The sequence below is a fragment of the Primulina eburnea genome, chromosome 3, assembly GCF_022965805.1.
Source record: "Primulina eburnea isolate SZY01 chromosome 3, ASM2296580v1, whole genome shotgun sequence".
Lineage (NCBI taxonomy): Eukaryota > Viridiplantae > Streptophyta > Magnoliopsida > Lamiales > Gesneriaceae > Primulina > Primulina eburnea.
The window spans coordinates 22127191-22142299 of NC_133103.1; the positions used below are offsets into that span (position 1 = coordinate 22127191).

Consider the following 15109-nt stretch of genomic DNA (forward strand, 5'->3'; position numbering starts at 1 on the left):
CGTCAGTGGTACGGCTATCGAGGAGAACCCTTCGACGAACTTCCGGTAGTAACCTGCCAATCCAAGAAAGCTTCTGACATCTGTGGCGTTCTTCGGTCTCGGCCACTAAGTAATCGCCTCTACCTTCCTTGGATCCACTGACACTCCTTTTCCCGAGATTATGTGTCCCAGAAATGACACACTCCTTAGCCAAAATTCACACTTGCTGAACTTAGCATATAGCTTATTTTATCTTAAGGTCTGCAGAGCAAGGTGAAGGTGCTCTTCATGGCTCGTCTCGTCAGGAGAATAGATGAGGATATCGTCGATGAATACCACTATGAACTGATTCAGGAATGGCTTGAATAATCTGTTTAATCAGATCCATGAATGCTGCCGGTGCGTTGGTCAGACCAAAAAGCATCATTGTGAATTCATAATGCCCATACTTGGTCCGAAAGGCCGTCTTGGAGATATCTTCAGCCCTGACCTTCAACTGGTGATAGCCTGTCCTCAGATCCAGTTTAGAAAAGATGGCGGCTCCTTTAATCTGATCAAACAGATCGTCTATCCAGGTAGAGGGTACCTGTTCTTGATTGTGATCTTGTTCAATTCTCTGTAATCGATGCACAATCTCATACTACCGTCTTTCTTCTTTACGAAGAGTACTGGAGCTCCCCAAGGGGACACACTCGGTCGAATTTGCCTTTTATCTAGTAATTCTTGGAGTTGTTCTTTTAATTCCTTGAGTTTGGCTGGTGCCATTCTGTAAGGTGCTTTAGAGATTGGAGCAGCACCGGGAACCAGATCGATCTCGAATTCCACTTCGCGGTTTGGGACCGTCCTCGAGAGTTCCTCTGGAAAAACATCTGGAAATTATCTCACTATCGGGATGTCCTCAAGTTTCAGCTCGACTTCTCCTTTTACTTCACTGATCATTGCCATGTAGGTGTCTTCTCCCGATTTCATGGCTCTCCAAGCTTGAGATGCGGAGAGCAGCGACTTCCGTTCCTTGGATTTACCTTGGTACACGACCTCCTCTTGATTCGGAGTTATGAGTCTGACTTTCTTCTCCTTACAATCTACTATGGCATTGTTCTTGGCTAACCAATCCATCCCTAAGATGATGTCGAAATCGACCATGATCAACTGTATCAAGTCGGCGCTAAAAGTCTGGTCGCTAATACTGATTTTACAATCTCTGTAAATCTCGTCAGTTTCAATGGCTCTACTAGTAGGTGTGTCTATTCGGAAAGGTTCAGTTAGCTTATGGGGCTTACGTCCTAGCTTCTTAGAAAATCTCTTAGACATAAAAGTATGTGTAGCACCACAGTCAAATAACACATAAGCAGGCACTTGCTGAATAAATATGGTACCTGACACGACTTCAGTTGCGTCGTCGGCCTCTTCCTGAGTCATGGCAAAGACCCTGGCATTGGGTTTGTCCTCCTTGGATTTACTAGGGCCTACTCCCGCATTTGGCCCAGTTACTCTGTTCGGCCCTGCTGGTCGGTTGGCGACGGTAGGACACTCTGCAATTCTGTGCCCGGATTTTCCACATCCAAAGCAAACACCGCTGACGAGACTGCTTCCCACCACTTAGCTGCTTTGTCTTCCAGAAAAGGCACGATCACATCAACTTTGAGTGCCTCGGGGACTTCCAATAGCCTTAATTGAGTCTCGACACTCTTTAGCCAACTTTGGCAACTTCAGGATCGGCGTCCCCTCTGAATATCGGACACATGTTCTTACGAAGGGACTCGTAATGAAATTTGACTCCATTCGGTGGTGGTGGTGGAGGTGGTTGATTGGCATTTGGGTTTCCCAACCCTTCCAATGTTGTCGCCACTATGGTGGCTATGGCCATAAGATCAGCTCGGCTTAGATTAACTGCAGGCGGTGGTCCATTCTCCTGTCGATTCTCCTATCTCTCTTCACGATCGGTGTTAGCGTAACGCGGGTTGCGGTTTTGTCTTGGGGGTCTACCGGCCATTTCCTACAATTTCAAGTTCTAAGAATTTGTTGTACGAGTAGAGTTCATACAATAGATTTTGCTAACATAAATTGAAATCAATGAACCAAATAGGACAGAATATAGAGTCAAGTACATGAAAATAATTAAAAATTCGAAAATTCCCAAAATAGAACGTTTTGAGATAGGCATATGGATTCGAAGAGTATGTCGAGAGGATTTCAGATCAGTTTACGAAACCGAATTCGGATTTTCCTACGAAAAAATCGAAGGACTCATGCTGGCGGGTTGACTTGTTCACTCGGCCGAGTTGACTCGCCGGGTTGACTCGTCGGAGTATGGTCGGAGCAAAGGCGTGTGACGGCGAAGGGGTAAGGATTACGAAACCGATGGTGGCAAGGCAAGAATCGGTCGAAAAACTACCTAATTTGGCGGGGAACTCGCGCAACTCGGTTAACTCAATGAAATTGAGCGTTTTCGATTAGGTGATCCGATCCCTAAATTGATTGGTGGGAAAAGTTACCCATGGATAGTATAATGTTTGGGTAACATTAATTGAAAATTGGAGTAGGTTTGGTAGGGTAATTGGACGAAATAAGATTCGGCGTTAGGGTTCGTACACCAAATTCTTAGATCCGAAATTCCGGTTTCACCCGAACACGAAATCAAAAATTGTTTGAGGGCTTTTGTTCGGTTCGTCAAGACGATTCTGGAACTGGTCGCCGATCGAAGAAAGAGTACCGGAAGCGGCCGGAATCGGCGGAGACGCCGCACGCGCGCTAAGGGCCTGTTTGGCCGGAATTTTCCCGAATTTTTTTTTTTGAAAATCGATTTTTCCCACTCAGATTATGAACCTGTCGGCTCTGATACCACTTAAATGTCATGCCCTGCGACCGGGATTAGTCGACATCGGCGTTGTTCATCAATCACATAATCGAAAACAGCTAGCCTTGTAGCACAGTATAAACCGAAACCAGTTTATTTCATAAATCTCAAAATAATGTTTTTACAACCGAAATACTAAGCAAACGCGAAAACGTCTTACAATTAAAATTACGAAAATTTAAAATCGAAATACTACACTTCTCGAAAATTTATCACCAGCCCCAGAACTTTTCTGATTCCTCTTCCTCCACTTGTTCTTCGGATTTATCTGGGAAGGTTATAAGGGGTGAGTATTTTTGGAAATACTCAGCAAGTGGGGGCCGTTCGAGTACACAACAACAAGCATATAAAATTTCGAAATACATACCCACACACACCACGCATATTTTGACTCATACCACGTTCATATCATTGACCGGACATTGAGATTCCTCTACTTTCAATGGTTTACTGAATTCAGTCCCTAATTTTTATTCCTCTAAGGGGGCGAGGCCGAATCGGTTATATCCCCACCGTATGAGGGTCATATCATAGTTGGGATTCCCTCCCATATCAATTTGAATTCTCACAGTGTCAACATAAAACCGATGCAGAAATTATAACCAGAAGGGATAGAAGAAGAATTGTACTCGACCGAAATTTCAAAAAAATGAAAATGCATACACCGAAATTACACATTTAAAACAAGCCCACTTACCTTAGATCTTGATGAGAAAAACGTAGAAAGCCTAGGGATTCTTGCACTGGAAATTTTGAAAATTCCCCTTCGGCGACTGAACTGCGGCACCGCTTCGCGGCTCTCAAAAATCCTAAGGGCACTAGATGAAGGTCTCGAAATTTGAGAGGGAAATATGGTGTAATTTTCGAGACACCATGCCCTCCTATTTATAGGGGTTGGCTGCTATCGTGATCGAGTGATATCGTGTTTGAATTTGAATCAAATCTTTATCGAGAATCGTGATATAATCATGATAACGGGTGATATTCTAAATCTTTCATCTCAAACAAATTTTGAAATTATCTAATAAATACACGATATTATTTTCAATTCTTGAGTTCAAAATGTTGTACACGATAGAATTATCCAATCTAAAATTACAAATACTATCACGATAAAAATTGAAATCTTTGATTTTACATGTTCGTCATCAACATGACAATGTGACAGTAGAGTCCCACAATATCAAAATTTTTCAAACAGAAAATACGGATATATTGTCATCATCGGCCTCGATCTCCTCAACCCTCATCAACATTTCTGCATCAAAATCTTCCTATGCCATTTCATCCCTGGCACATAATCCACATATAGAAAGCCCATTGAAAACCCATGTAAGAGATGAGATTGCAAGCAAAGACATGCACTGGAAACGCAGCTAACACAAATGGTGCATAGAGACGATAATACATTGTTTTCCCATAATAAATATATCTCACACAATGGAATTTGAAAGCTAAGTGAATTTTGACATTGTATACAACATATCAAATTAGTTAATGATATCAATTTTGCAGCCTAGCTTTGATATTATCCAAACAATATTGACATTATTAAGAGCATACAAACAACATTTATATACGCAAAATAAAGTCATAACTAGTATATACTAAAGAAAATAGAAATTTCGGCATGATCTCCCCATAAATAGGACTTCCCAAAAATTTCCAAACAAAACAAACAATATTTATATACTCGAAATAAAGTCATAACATCAATTAACAAACCTATAACATTTATGTTCTAGGAAGTTAGAACTAATGTGAACTAATATTGACAAGCATTTTTTTGTCAAGCTTTGTTTCGCCTACCTGGAATTGTTACCAAATATACAGTTCAAGATTTTGCATACCTGTTCGTAACACAAAGCACTTCATCAATACTTTGCATACCTATTCATAAATATAATCTTGTATGCATTCCGTCCACTCGGATCTCACTTCATCAATTTCTTCCTTAGAGTACTCTATTTTCATTAACTGTGAACAAACACAATGATAATATTAGTAAAAAACAATCAATAAAGACACTGACAAATGAGAAATACACAATTATTTGTTAATATTGAGAATATGTCGAATATAACAATTGAAGATATTGAGTTATTCTCACTGGTAGCATTTTTTTCAATCATTTCTCTCATAAATCTCATAACATAAAAACCACATTGTTTCGAATCTGGTTGTCGTGGACCCTATGTTAAAAAAAATTGTTAGTGATTGATACACAAATTGAAATAAAACGTTAATTAATTACAAGTACACGGTAGGGGTGGATTTTCGGTATACCGTGACAAAAATATCGATATCAAAAAATTCATACCGGTACCGATACCGAAATTCCGAAATTTTTCTATGGAAAAAATTCACACCAATACCATAATGATACCGAAAAAAAATTCGATATACCGAAAAAATGTGGTATACCTAAAAAAATGTCGGTACGGTATGATTATTTTTCGGTAATTTCGATATTTTTCCCACCTAAAAAAATGTCGGTACTGTACACATGCATACATTTACTACTTCCTATATAGATTGTTTTTTTCCTTTCATTTCCTTGTTTGAATTAAACAATCTTACACTCCTGCATACATCAGTAACAATCAACATATGAGTGTTTTATTCACTAAATTAAAGTTGACATAAAAACAAAATATTAACTTACATATCCACTACATATTTTCAGTCATCGTAACGGTTTCGATGACTAAGTGAATCCAACAAATAAACCATCTCCTTGTAAGGATCGATGACAGTGAGAATCCAATGGTAACTATGCACAGAACAAATTATTAGTGCGTACAATTCCATAAAATGTCGAGAAAATAAATTAAATTTGATATTGTAATTTTGACTCACCCAACATTATGTGGCACTAAAACAAGTTTATTTTTTGATGCACCACTCAGTCTTTCGGCCAAAACACTTGCTCTTTCATTCAAGTGTTCGATTTTACTGTTTTTGTCAAGTTTGGTCACATATGGCATGTATGGGATCGAGTGTGGATTCACAAATCTAAACTTGTCGGTCTTGTTATCTTTTTTCATCTTTTTTTACAGATGCCTACAATTTCCAACAGAATAATGTGAATATGCTAAATTAATTAAGTTTATACAGCTTAAGTGGTCAACAAACAAAAGAAGAATACTTACCACATGTACACAATTATACAATTGGCAGATATTGGATCCAAAGTATAGAAAAGAATGATGTCTTCAAGGTGCAGAAGTAGTTCGTAATCCTCGTCAAATAAATCATGATCAAAAATCAGTGATAGATTTTGTTCATCGGTTAGAGCACGTCTACAATAACAATAGAATAGATGTAAAGATCTTGGCACACTTGAAGACAAACCAATATTATTTCAATGGTCGACATTTTTCTTCCTTTGAAGCTTCTAAACATTGCAAATGTACACATGTTAGCTGCAATATTGAATTCTTTATGATACTTTAAATTTAAATATAAATTGACATTTACCTCATCTTGTATTACTACCAAGTGTGCTGGTCAAGCCACATGTGTTCCTATAGCATCACCAATAGTATCACATTCATTTGGAATTGGAAATGGCAAATGTTCTAATTTGTCCACAGCATTATCAATGGAAACGTGCATGCAACTCATGGGTGATGGAACACCATAAAATAATTTATCCGCAATGATATGGACAATTGTACCGTACGCAACAATATTGGTCCTAGATTCCAATGCCAATGCAACCGGCTTACCCTAGAAGACAAGTAATCGTGTTATAAATTGATACAAATCATAGTCATGGACAATAGCAATAATCAGTTACCTGCAAAAAATCATCATTGTTTAAAGCTCCCACGTCATCATCATGCGAAGTTGCATAGTTCGAGACACTCTTTTTGTTTTTATCGTCACTCATGGGATGCAACTTTACTGAGCAACTACCTTTTTCTTCAATGTCAAAGTTGCTTGCGCCCTTTTTGAACATTTCTTCAAGTTTCTGTATGCATGATACCTGATCTGATATGCGTTCATTTTGTTCTGCGATGCGTGCATCTTGTCCTGAGATTAAAATCTTCGCCTCCATCAACTCGTTTGTTTGATTAAGGATTATATGGTCATCACCAAGAGGACTCTTCCATACTCTACCAATATTAAAGTAGATTCTTGGAGTGATATGACCTCCAACACCTCTCACACGACCAGAATGTTCATGTGAATCCGGTGCTTTCGTAAGGATATCATTTTTTCCCTCTTCAAATTGCAATGTACCCTCGATTTTTTGTTGCACATAACTATCTTGTCATGCACAGAAGAACAAGATAATTCTCAGCACAACTATCATATGCACCATGTACCATACTTATAGGTTCGTCGGTAAAATATTTATGTTCATCTTGCCCTACTCGATCACGATCATTCGTTGAGTTCCCGAACTTAGATCTTTCGCCATGCCAAATCCATGTTGATATGTTAAATCTATACCGGTACAACAAAACTGAGCCCTTATAGTGTCAATATCTTTCGTCTTTATAGTACCCCATTTTGCACATGGGCAAGGCATTGCATTCGGATTTTTAGCGTTTCGCGATGCAAACTGCAAGAAATACTCCACCCCAACTTCATATTCATGTGACAACCTGTTCTTTGACATCCAATCTTTGTTCATTATACGTACAACTAACCAACCAACAATGAGTCAAATCCTTCAAAACATTTGTAAAAATATTGTTAAGTTGGTGTTCAAAAGAATTGTAAACAACAAAATATGCAGAACATACCTGCAAGAAACTTCCGCCGCAGCTTTTTTACCAACTGTAAACTTGAAAGTAAGAAAATTTCCTACCCCACTGTCACCTTCAATATTGTGCACATAAGGCATGAAAATTTCATATCAGGCCCATTACGTGACACAACTACACTTGAAAAACAACCATGACAAAGGAATTACCGCTCAAATTCGCATCAAAGAAGCTTGCTCGTGATAGCTTGCCACCTTTGAAATTGTTCTTTTGCAGTAAATACTAATCAAAATAACTGCAATCAAACGGTAAAATCTACGTTATTTTATGACATTATTTCAAATTCAATCCAACTTCTGATGATCATGAGCCAGACTCCTCAAGCTATGCCACTGAAACAACCTCATCCACCGACACTTATTCAAGTGGTGATGTTATCAAAGGAGCTGATGAAATGACGAGTATGAAAAGCAAAGCTCCTATGGGGATGACACGACTAGGGTTACTTAGACAAGCCGTCAGGTGGTGGAGAACTTAAAAATACAAGTAAAATGGTCCACTTACGCTATTATGACTATTATAATATATTGTACCTAAATACATGGAGATTCATTCAAGGTGAATTTCGAACTAACTTCTTTTTTTTAAATAAGAATCAGTTTAAGATGTTAATCAGCATTTTGTCGGCACATTTTTAAAAAATCATAAAGCACAAATTTTATGACCATAAGCCAGATCAATTCTATTAAATTTAGGGGAAAAGGAAATGAAAAGATAAAAGAAAAGCATACCTTGGCTTGAAGAGCTTCGAATTCTTTGAGAAAGAAAACGAACAAAGAATCCGATGATTCAGGAACGCACTTGTCCTCGTAAAGGGACAAATTTCTGGGATATTTCGCTCTCTCGATCAGATAAAAGGTGATGGTGTCTTCTTGGCGAACCAAGGTCACGAATTTGTCAGCTAGATCGCACGGTGGTCGGCCGGTCTTCCTTGGCGTTGAGAAGCGGCGGCATCGGCTTGAGATTTTGGAGGGAAGAGGCGTAGCACGGGAATGGGTTTGGGTTTTTTTTTTCTTTTTCTTCTCTCTTTTATTACAAGTGTGTGTATTACAACACCACAAATTTTTTTAAAAAAAATTCTATGACAACGTTAACCATATAAATTACTAAGAAAAGACAATTTTTTAAAAAACTGTTGTCGTAGTTGTAATAAAGCCAGTTGAAAGACAACGGTTTAAACAAACCATTATTTTTGACCCTTGACAAAACCACATGTAGAAAACGATTTTTATAAACCGTTGTTGTATCCCAAAAAAACAAGCTCATAGAAAACACTTTTTAAAAACCGTAGTTGTAGCCCAAAAAAACACGCTCATGGACAACGGTTTTTAAAAACCGTTGTTGTTTCCCACAAAAACACGCTCATCGACAACGGTTTTTAAAAACCATTGTTATAGTCCAAAAAAACACGCTCATGGACAACGGTTTTTAAAATCCGTTGTTGTAGCCCAAAAAAATACGCTCATAGACAACGATTTTTAAAAACCGTTGTTGTAGCCCAAAAAAACACGCTCATAGACAATAGTTTGAAAAAACCGTTGTCGTAGACATATCAAAGACAACGGGTTTTAAGAAACTGTTGTCTATGAGCGAGTTTTTTGAGCCTATGACGACGGTTTTTCTTGAAACCGTTTTTAAAAGACAAACCACAACGATTTTTATAAAAAATCGTTGTCTTTGACGTGTTGTTGGATTAAGATTTTCTCGTAGTGTTAATTGGGTGAGGTCATGCATGCCGATATACAAAAGTAAGTGAATTAGATTTGTGGCATCAAAAGTTAATGAAAACTTCAAAACATTGAGAACCTTTGTAATTATGATGTTATAGCAGGTATGTAAATTTAAGATCATGAACTATATATGTTCGTGGATCATGCCTGAAAGGTAAGAAAACCAGTGTTCTACACCAAGTGTTGTAATACTTTGGGACAACACGGTATCTTGAACTTGTACACATGGATATTATCTGTCCAATGGAAGCGAAAAGCCTGGGTAGTAAGAAATATTTATTTGCTTTTGTTGATTATTTCTCATGTTTTACGAGAGTAAGGTTTCTTGGAGAGAAATCAGATACATTTGAAGCTTTTAGAAAATTACATACAAGGATTACTGATATAAATCTGGCCGGGCATGACATGCTAATTGTTGGAAAGAAATTCAAAGAGGCACTACAAGGAGTGATGATCAAGGAAGAAGGGCTCGTGATGCATGAGAGTAGGTTTGGGGGCCAAAGGAGCATTCTTCAAGCATTGAACGACCGAGGCTACACGGACGTGTACACGGGGTCCGTGTCTCTTACATTCGATCATGAGAAATCCAGAGCCTACACGGACCCAAGCACGGACCTGTACACAGGGTCTGTGTCCACTACTTTCGAGACGTGAAAATTACAGTGCCTACACGGACCCCCTTCCGGACCTGTACACGGGGTCCGTGTCCTTTACGACTTTGAGAGAAGATTTTTCCTAAATTAGAGTTTTATCTATTTTGGCAAGTAGATTTGATATCTTTTTATTTTTGTATCAATATAGACACAAATTTTATTGTTGGAAAAGACATTAAGAATTATTCATTGAGTTTAATAATATTGGTGAGCTTTTCTCTCAATTTCAAAGCTTGTCTTTGTATACACCTTTGTGTGTTTCTCAAATCAAACTTATCAAAGTTTAATACTTTGTGGCGTTTGTCGATTGATCTTCACTCGGATTGTCAAAGACGAGTTCTTTGAAGGTTTGCTTGAAATTCAATTGTTTATCTTTGTTAATATTTATTGCTAGATTCGTTGTAATTTAGAGGTGAATATTACACCCTTACTTGTGTCAAAAAGATCGGGACAACACAACCGTTTCTTTGTTTCATCGAATCGAGGGCGTGACTCCGTTTTTGAGCGCGTTTGCTTTTCGTGGTCGAAGGATCGCATCATTTGGTATCAGAGCTTTTGGTTCCCTTTGATTCAAGTAAGTTTATCCTTTTATTATCAGATCTGTGTTTATCTTTCGTTTGTTGCCAGATCTGTTTTATCGTTCGTTCTTCATCTTTCGTGAATCTTGTGATTCTCGAATTTGTCTGATTTTTTTTTCTTTTTTTCGAGTGCACAAAGAATCCTTGTGCAAGAGAAAAAAAATACAAAAATTCCGAAATTTTTCCATAGATTGGTTTTGTTATTTTGTTCTATTCTCTTGTGGGAGGCATATTCAAGTGCATCTCACAACCAAAAAAAAAATCTATTATTGTTCTATTATTTGGCATTGTATCTTATTCCTTATTGTGAGTCATATTCAAGCGACTCTCATAATCAAAAAAAATATTTCAAATTTCTTGTTTTATGCAGTCCGTGTAAGTCAGTTTGCAAGTGTCGTGAAGTTTGAACTTGTGAGTTTGATGCACACAATCTACAAAGCTTGAAGTATACTCTACGAGAGAACTCTCCAAATCGACTGAAATATTTGAGTGTGAGCATTTATTTCTTGGAGTGACGGGTGAGGTATTTGTAGTGAGGACAAAAAAAAGAGAAAAAAAAGAAGAGAGTCGAGAGAATATTCATTGAAGTGACCCGTGAGGATTTGTGGTGAGGAACTTTATTCTTTATTGTTTTATACTAACCTTTCTTGCAGGTATAATGATTGACGAACGTCAATTTAAAAAGATGTTAGGAGGGTTGGATAGGATATGGGAGAAGGAGTTTAAATCTCTACGTGAAAAGTATAGGAGGTGTGAAGAAGAGGGTATGTATGATAGGCATATTGATGAGGATAGACGAGGTAGTGGAGTTGAGGTAAGTAGAGCATTGCAATTGGATCGTGATGATGATAGGCGATGTGAGGAGAATAGAGCAGTAGGCGGAAAAAGTGAACATGATGTGCCCGGGGAGTCTTTGACATCCACTTGGCGGAGGAGCTTGGGAGAGAAAATCAATGCTACGCCAAAGAAGGAGTCGAGACGTGAGGCTAGCAAATATGAATATCAAGGTACATTTAAAAACTCAAATTCTAGTGCTTTTGATATTATATGTTGTCGGTGTCTAGAAGTTGGGCATGGTATCAAGCAATGTCCACGTGAGGAGATGACCAGAGTAGAATCGCTAGTTGATCTTTAATCTCAAATGGAGGTTGATGTTATGGGTGAGCTTGAATCTCAAGTGGAAGTTGAGGTCGTGGTTAAACAATTTGTTGATGATAGTATTCCACTAATTGGTGAGTCGAATGATGTTGAACAATATACAGTGGTGGTTGAATCATTAAAAGGGGAGAAGTGTTTAATTTACCTACTATGGAGGTGAAGAGTAGGCAAGGAGGTGTTAGAGTAGGTGCACGTCGAGCCAAGTGTTGGCCGACTGTTCACGAAGAAACTCTTTGTATAAACGATCTTTATTTTTAATAATATTTGAATTTATTAATTTGGCGCATCTTTATCTTTATACCCATGCGAGTTGCATAGATAAAGTCCTTGAATATACAAATAGTAGAAAGAATATGAGATGCTCATATGATGAGTATCATGAAACTCATATTTGTAATACTGTATATTCTAAACTGTTCCTAGTCGATTCAGCCGCCACTAAGAAGGATATAAGCCGCTCGAGTTAGAGACTAGTATCTGCGATGTGAGTACCATGTTTCATTGGTAGGGGACATTGTGATGTCCGATCATGCAGATAGGTGCTCCTGGTAGAGTGCACTGAACAACCCTCTATAAAGGACTTTCCAAGTGGTTCTCACTTATCGAGTGGAAACGTCCTAGTTTATGGTTGTACACCATTAGTCCTTATGACCCGGGACAACATTGAGACTCTATGTGCTAGCGTTTCACTTTGACTTGTTTACCGACTCTTGTGGAGTCGTCAGGTGGCAAGGTTGGGTGTTACGGCGAAGCATATAGGAGTCGATGCATTGTAGCCGGGGATTCACCGCTTACCTACGGGTATGGATATCCTATGTGTTTTTCCATGTATGTGTGGGTTGAAATCTCTGATCAGAGTATGGTGGTAATTATGAAAGGGGTTTCATAGATTACACCATCGATGCAACCACAACATGACACATAGTATCGATTCATTGACAACTCTCGATAAACCAATAGTTGTCGAATCGGTCGGGATATATGAGTTGAAGGGACCGTACTGTACGCTAACCATAATTGAATGGTTCTTGCAGGCACTATCATGTGATACCTAGGGAATCACGTAAGCGATGCTGCTAGGCGTTTAACGTGATTGGTTGGGTGCTATCAGACTTGAGTTCTGACGTTCTTATTATCAAGGTGTTGATAAGTAAGAATGGAGCAATTGGGGTATGCTCGAATAAGGACATGTTTAGTCCGAATCACATGGAGATGTGAACCCACGGCTAGTCGTATCAATGAACCATTGAGGGCCACACAAGTACTTGCTTTGTAAATCCCGATGAGAAGTAAAATAGTTCAATGTGTTGAACGGCTTATAAATGTGTTTATAAGTGTAAAGAAAAAATAGAAGTATGACTTCTAAGAGAGAAATATAAATTTTAATTTATGGAAGTGTTCCTAAGATTAAAAATTTGGCCAAGTAAATAATGTAGTTGAAAATTGTGATTTTCATAAACATTATTGAGGACTAAATTAAATTAATTCAAGTGTTGAATTAATTAAACACTAGTGGACCTAGTAGAGTCCAAATAATTAAAAATAATTCAAGTGTTGAATTAATTAAATAAATTGAGTCTTGTAGAGCTCAATTAAAATAATTATTTAACTAGTGAGACTTGAATAAATTCAAGTAGTATTTAATTAATCTCAAATGTGTTTGAGATAATTAAAAATTTAGTCCATGGTTTTTAATGTGTTAAAAACCATATTATATATACATGACATGCTAGGGTTTGCATGCTTGGGAGGTGAAGAGGTGTGGATTACTTTTTATTAAAAAATTCAAAAAGCATGCAACTTTTGAGAGACAACTTTTTCAACAACCAAGGCTAGTCTCCCACACACTTCACTACACACACCTTGGCCGAAACTTCATCCCTCTTTTCTCTCAAGTTTTTCTTTTCTTTGTTCTTCATTTTTTGAGAATAAACCCTTCTCTTTGATAAATCCTCAAACTTTTCTAGTGCAATTTTTGAGAGGGTTCACCTTGCTAGTGGTGGGCCTTATTTTGAAGGAAAGGGAGTTGGAGGCTTGTAGATCTTCAACCTTGAAGAGCTTTGTTGTTTACAACAAAGTTGGTGCCATACATCAACCTCAAGAGGTTGATAGGTAATGAAATTTCTAACACCCTATGTATGTTTTATGGTGTTGTTTGTAAATATTACACAAATACTAGGGGTGGCCGAAAATTTATGCTTAAATTTAAAATTTTTGACTTCCGTTGCGCTTCCGGCCACCGTAACCGGTCCGCTTTCAAGTGGTATCAGAGCTAAGGTTACGGTTTTTGTGTTATATTTACGTAATATTGTATTGAGATCGATTTCTAACCGCTTGAGAAATATTTTTGCAAGGAAATTCAAAGGGACCGAAAATTTGAAGAAACAAAAAAAAAAAAAAATTTTGTGTGTTGCCGGAATCCGGCGACGGAGCTCCGGCGACGGAGCTCCGACGACGGCGATGACGGCTAGGGTTTCCAAAAGTGTTTTGGAGAATCTTAGTGTCATGGGCCTTGAGATGTTGGGCCATTAGATGGTCAACATATTTTGTGAAATTTAAATGGGCCTAAGTATTTTTGTGAAAAATGAGTTTTGGGCCCTTAAGTTTAAATTTACAATTGTTGCAAATATTTTCTCATAAAATAAATAATTGAAGTAGGACTTTAATTATTTATAGTAAATTGTGATTTACAAGAAATTCGATTATAAATAAATTAATTTGAAAGTAGACAAAGGAGTTTGTATACTTTGTTAATTTAATTTATAATTAGTGGCGGTTAGTGATTGGATCAAGATATATAATATTGGATCAATTAATTATTGTGATAATTAATTGATGGTGTATGATATGTGATATTATGCATGAAGGATGATCAAAAGCCCAAGCCCAATTTGCTAGGTGTATGCTAGGATATTTGTGTTGAATGATTGTAATAATTATCAATTTAAAGTGGGCTTGGTTTATGGCCCGTTCCCACCCCATGAGATGTATCCCTATGTGCCATGGATATTTAATTGTAAATATTAGAATAGTGGAAGATCAAGATTGGAAGATGGTGGCCTTGGTGATTATGAAGATCGAAGACATGTAATATTGGATGCTAATGTAATAATGTAGTTGCATTTGCATCCCGTGCATTTATCCTAGGATTGGACCTAGGCCCGTGTTTAGCTCACACGGGCCATTAGTTTTGGGGCAATTGATCATCCTTGTACTGTTTTCTATTTATAATATATGCATGATATGTTATAAATAATGAGTATGTGCGTTATTATTATTATAATAACAAAGTTGCATGAATCCGGCAAACATACGATCAAACATGGCGAGCTTTTAAAATAAAATTAATGATGAGACCTTTCAAAATTAAAAACCC

General features: G+C 37.6%; 1 protein-coding gene and 1 long non-coding RNA gene across 6 annotated transcripts; both read right to left on the bottom strand.

The window, feature by feature from the left end:
* Positions 1-855: 855 nt before the first annotated feature.
* Positions 856-1846, bottom strand: LOC140827100 (uncharacterized). The gene is made up of 2 exons (XM_073189706.1): positions 1732-1846; positions 856-1511 (listed from the first exon to the last, which is right to left on the bottom strand). Exons 1-2 carry the CDS (start codon positions 1844-1846, stop codon positions 856-858), a joined length of 771 nt encoding a protein of 256 aa, XP_073045807.1.
* Positions 1847-4008: 2162 nt separating this feature from the next.
* On the bottom strand, positions 4009-6672 carry LOC140828414 (uncharacterized). 5 transcript variants are annotated; one of them, XR_012117191.1, is made up of 7 exons: positions 6317-6672; positions 5696-6233; positions 5502-5609; positions 5351-5420; positions 4921-5028; positions 4727-4813; positions 4009-4126 (listed from the first exon to the last, which is right to left on the bottom strand). It is a non-coding gene; the product is annotated as an uncharacterized lncRNA (long non-coding RNA). The 5 variants fall into 5 exon arrangements; XR_012117189.1 differs by having other exon boundaries at positions 5696-5899; positions 5989-6672; XR_012117187.1 differs by having other exon boundaries at positions 5696-6670.
* Positions 6673-15109: the final 8437 nt, after the last annotated feature.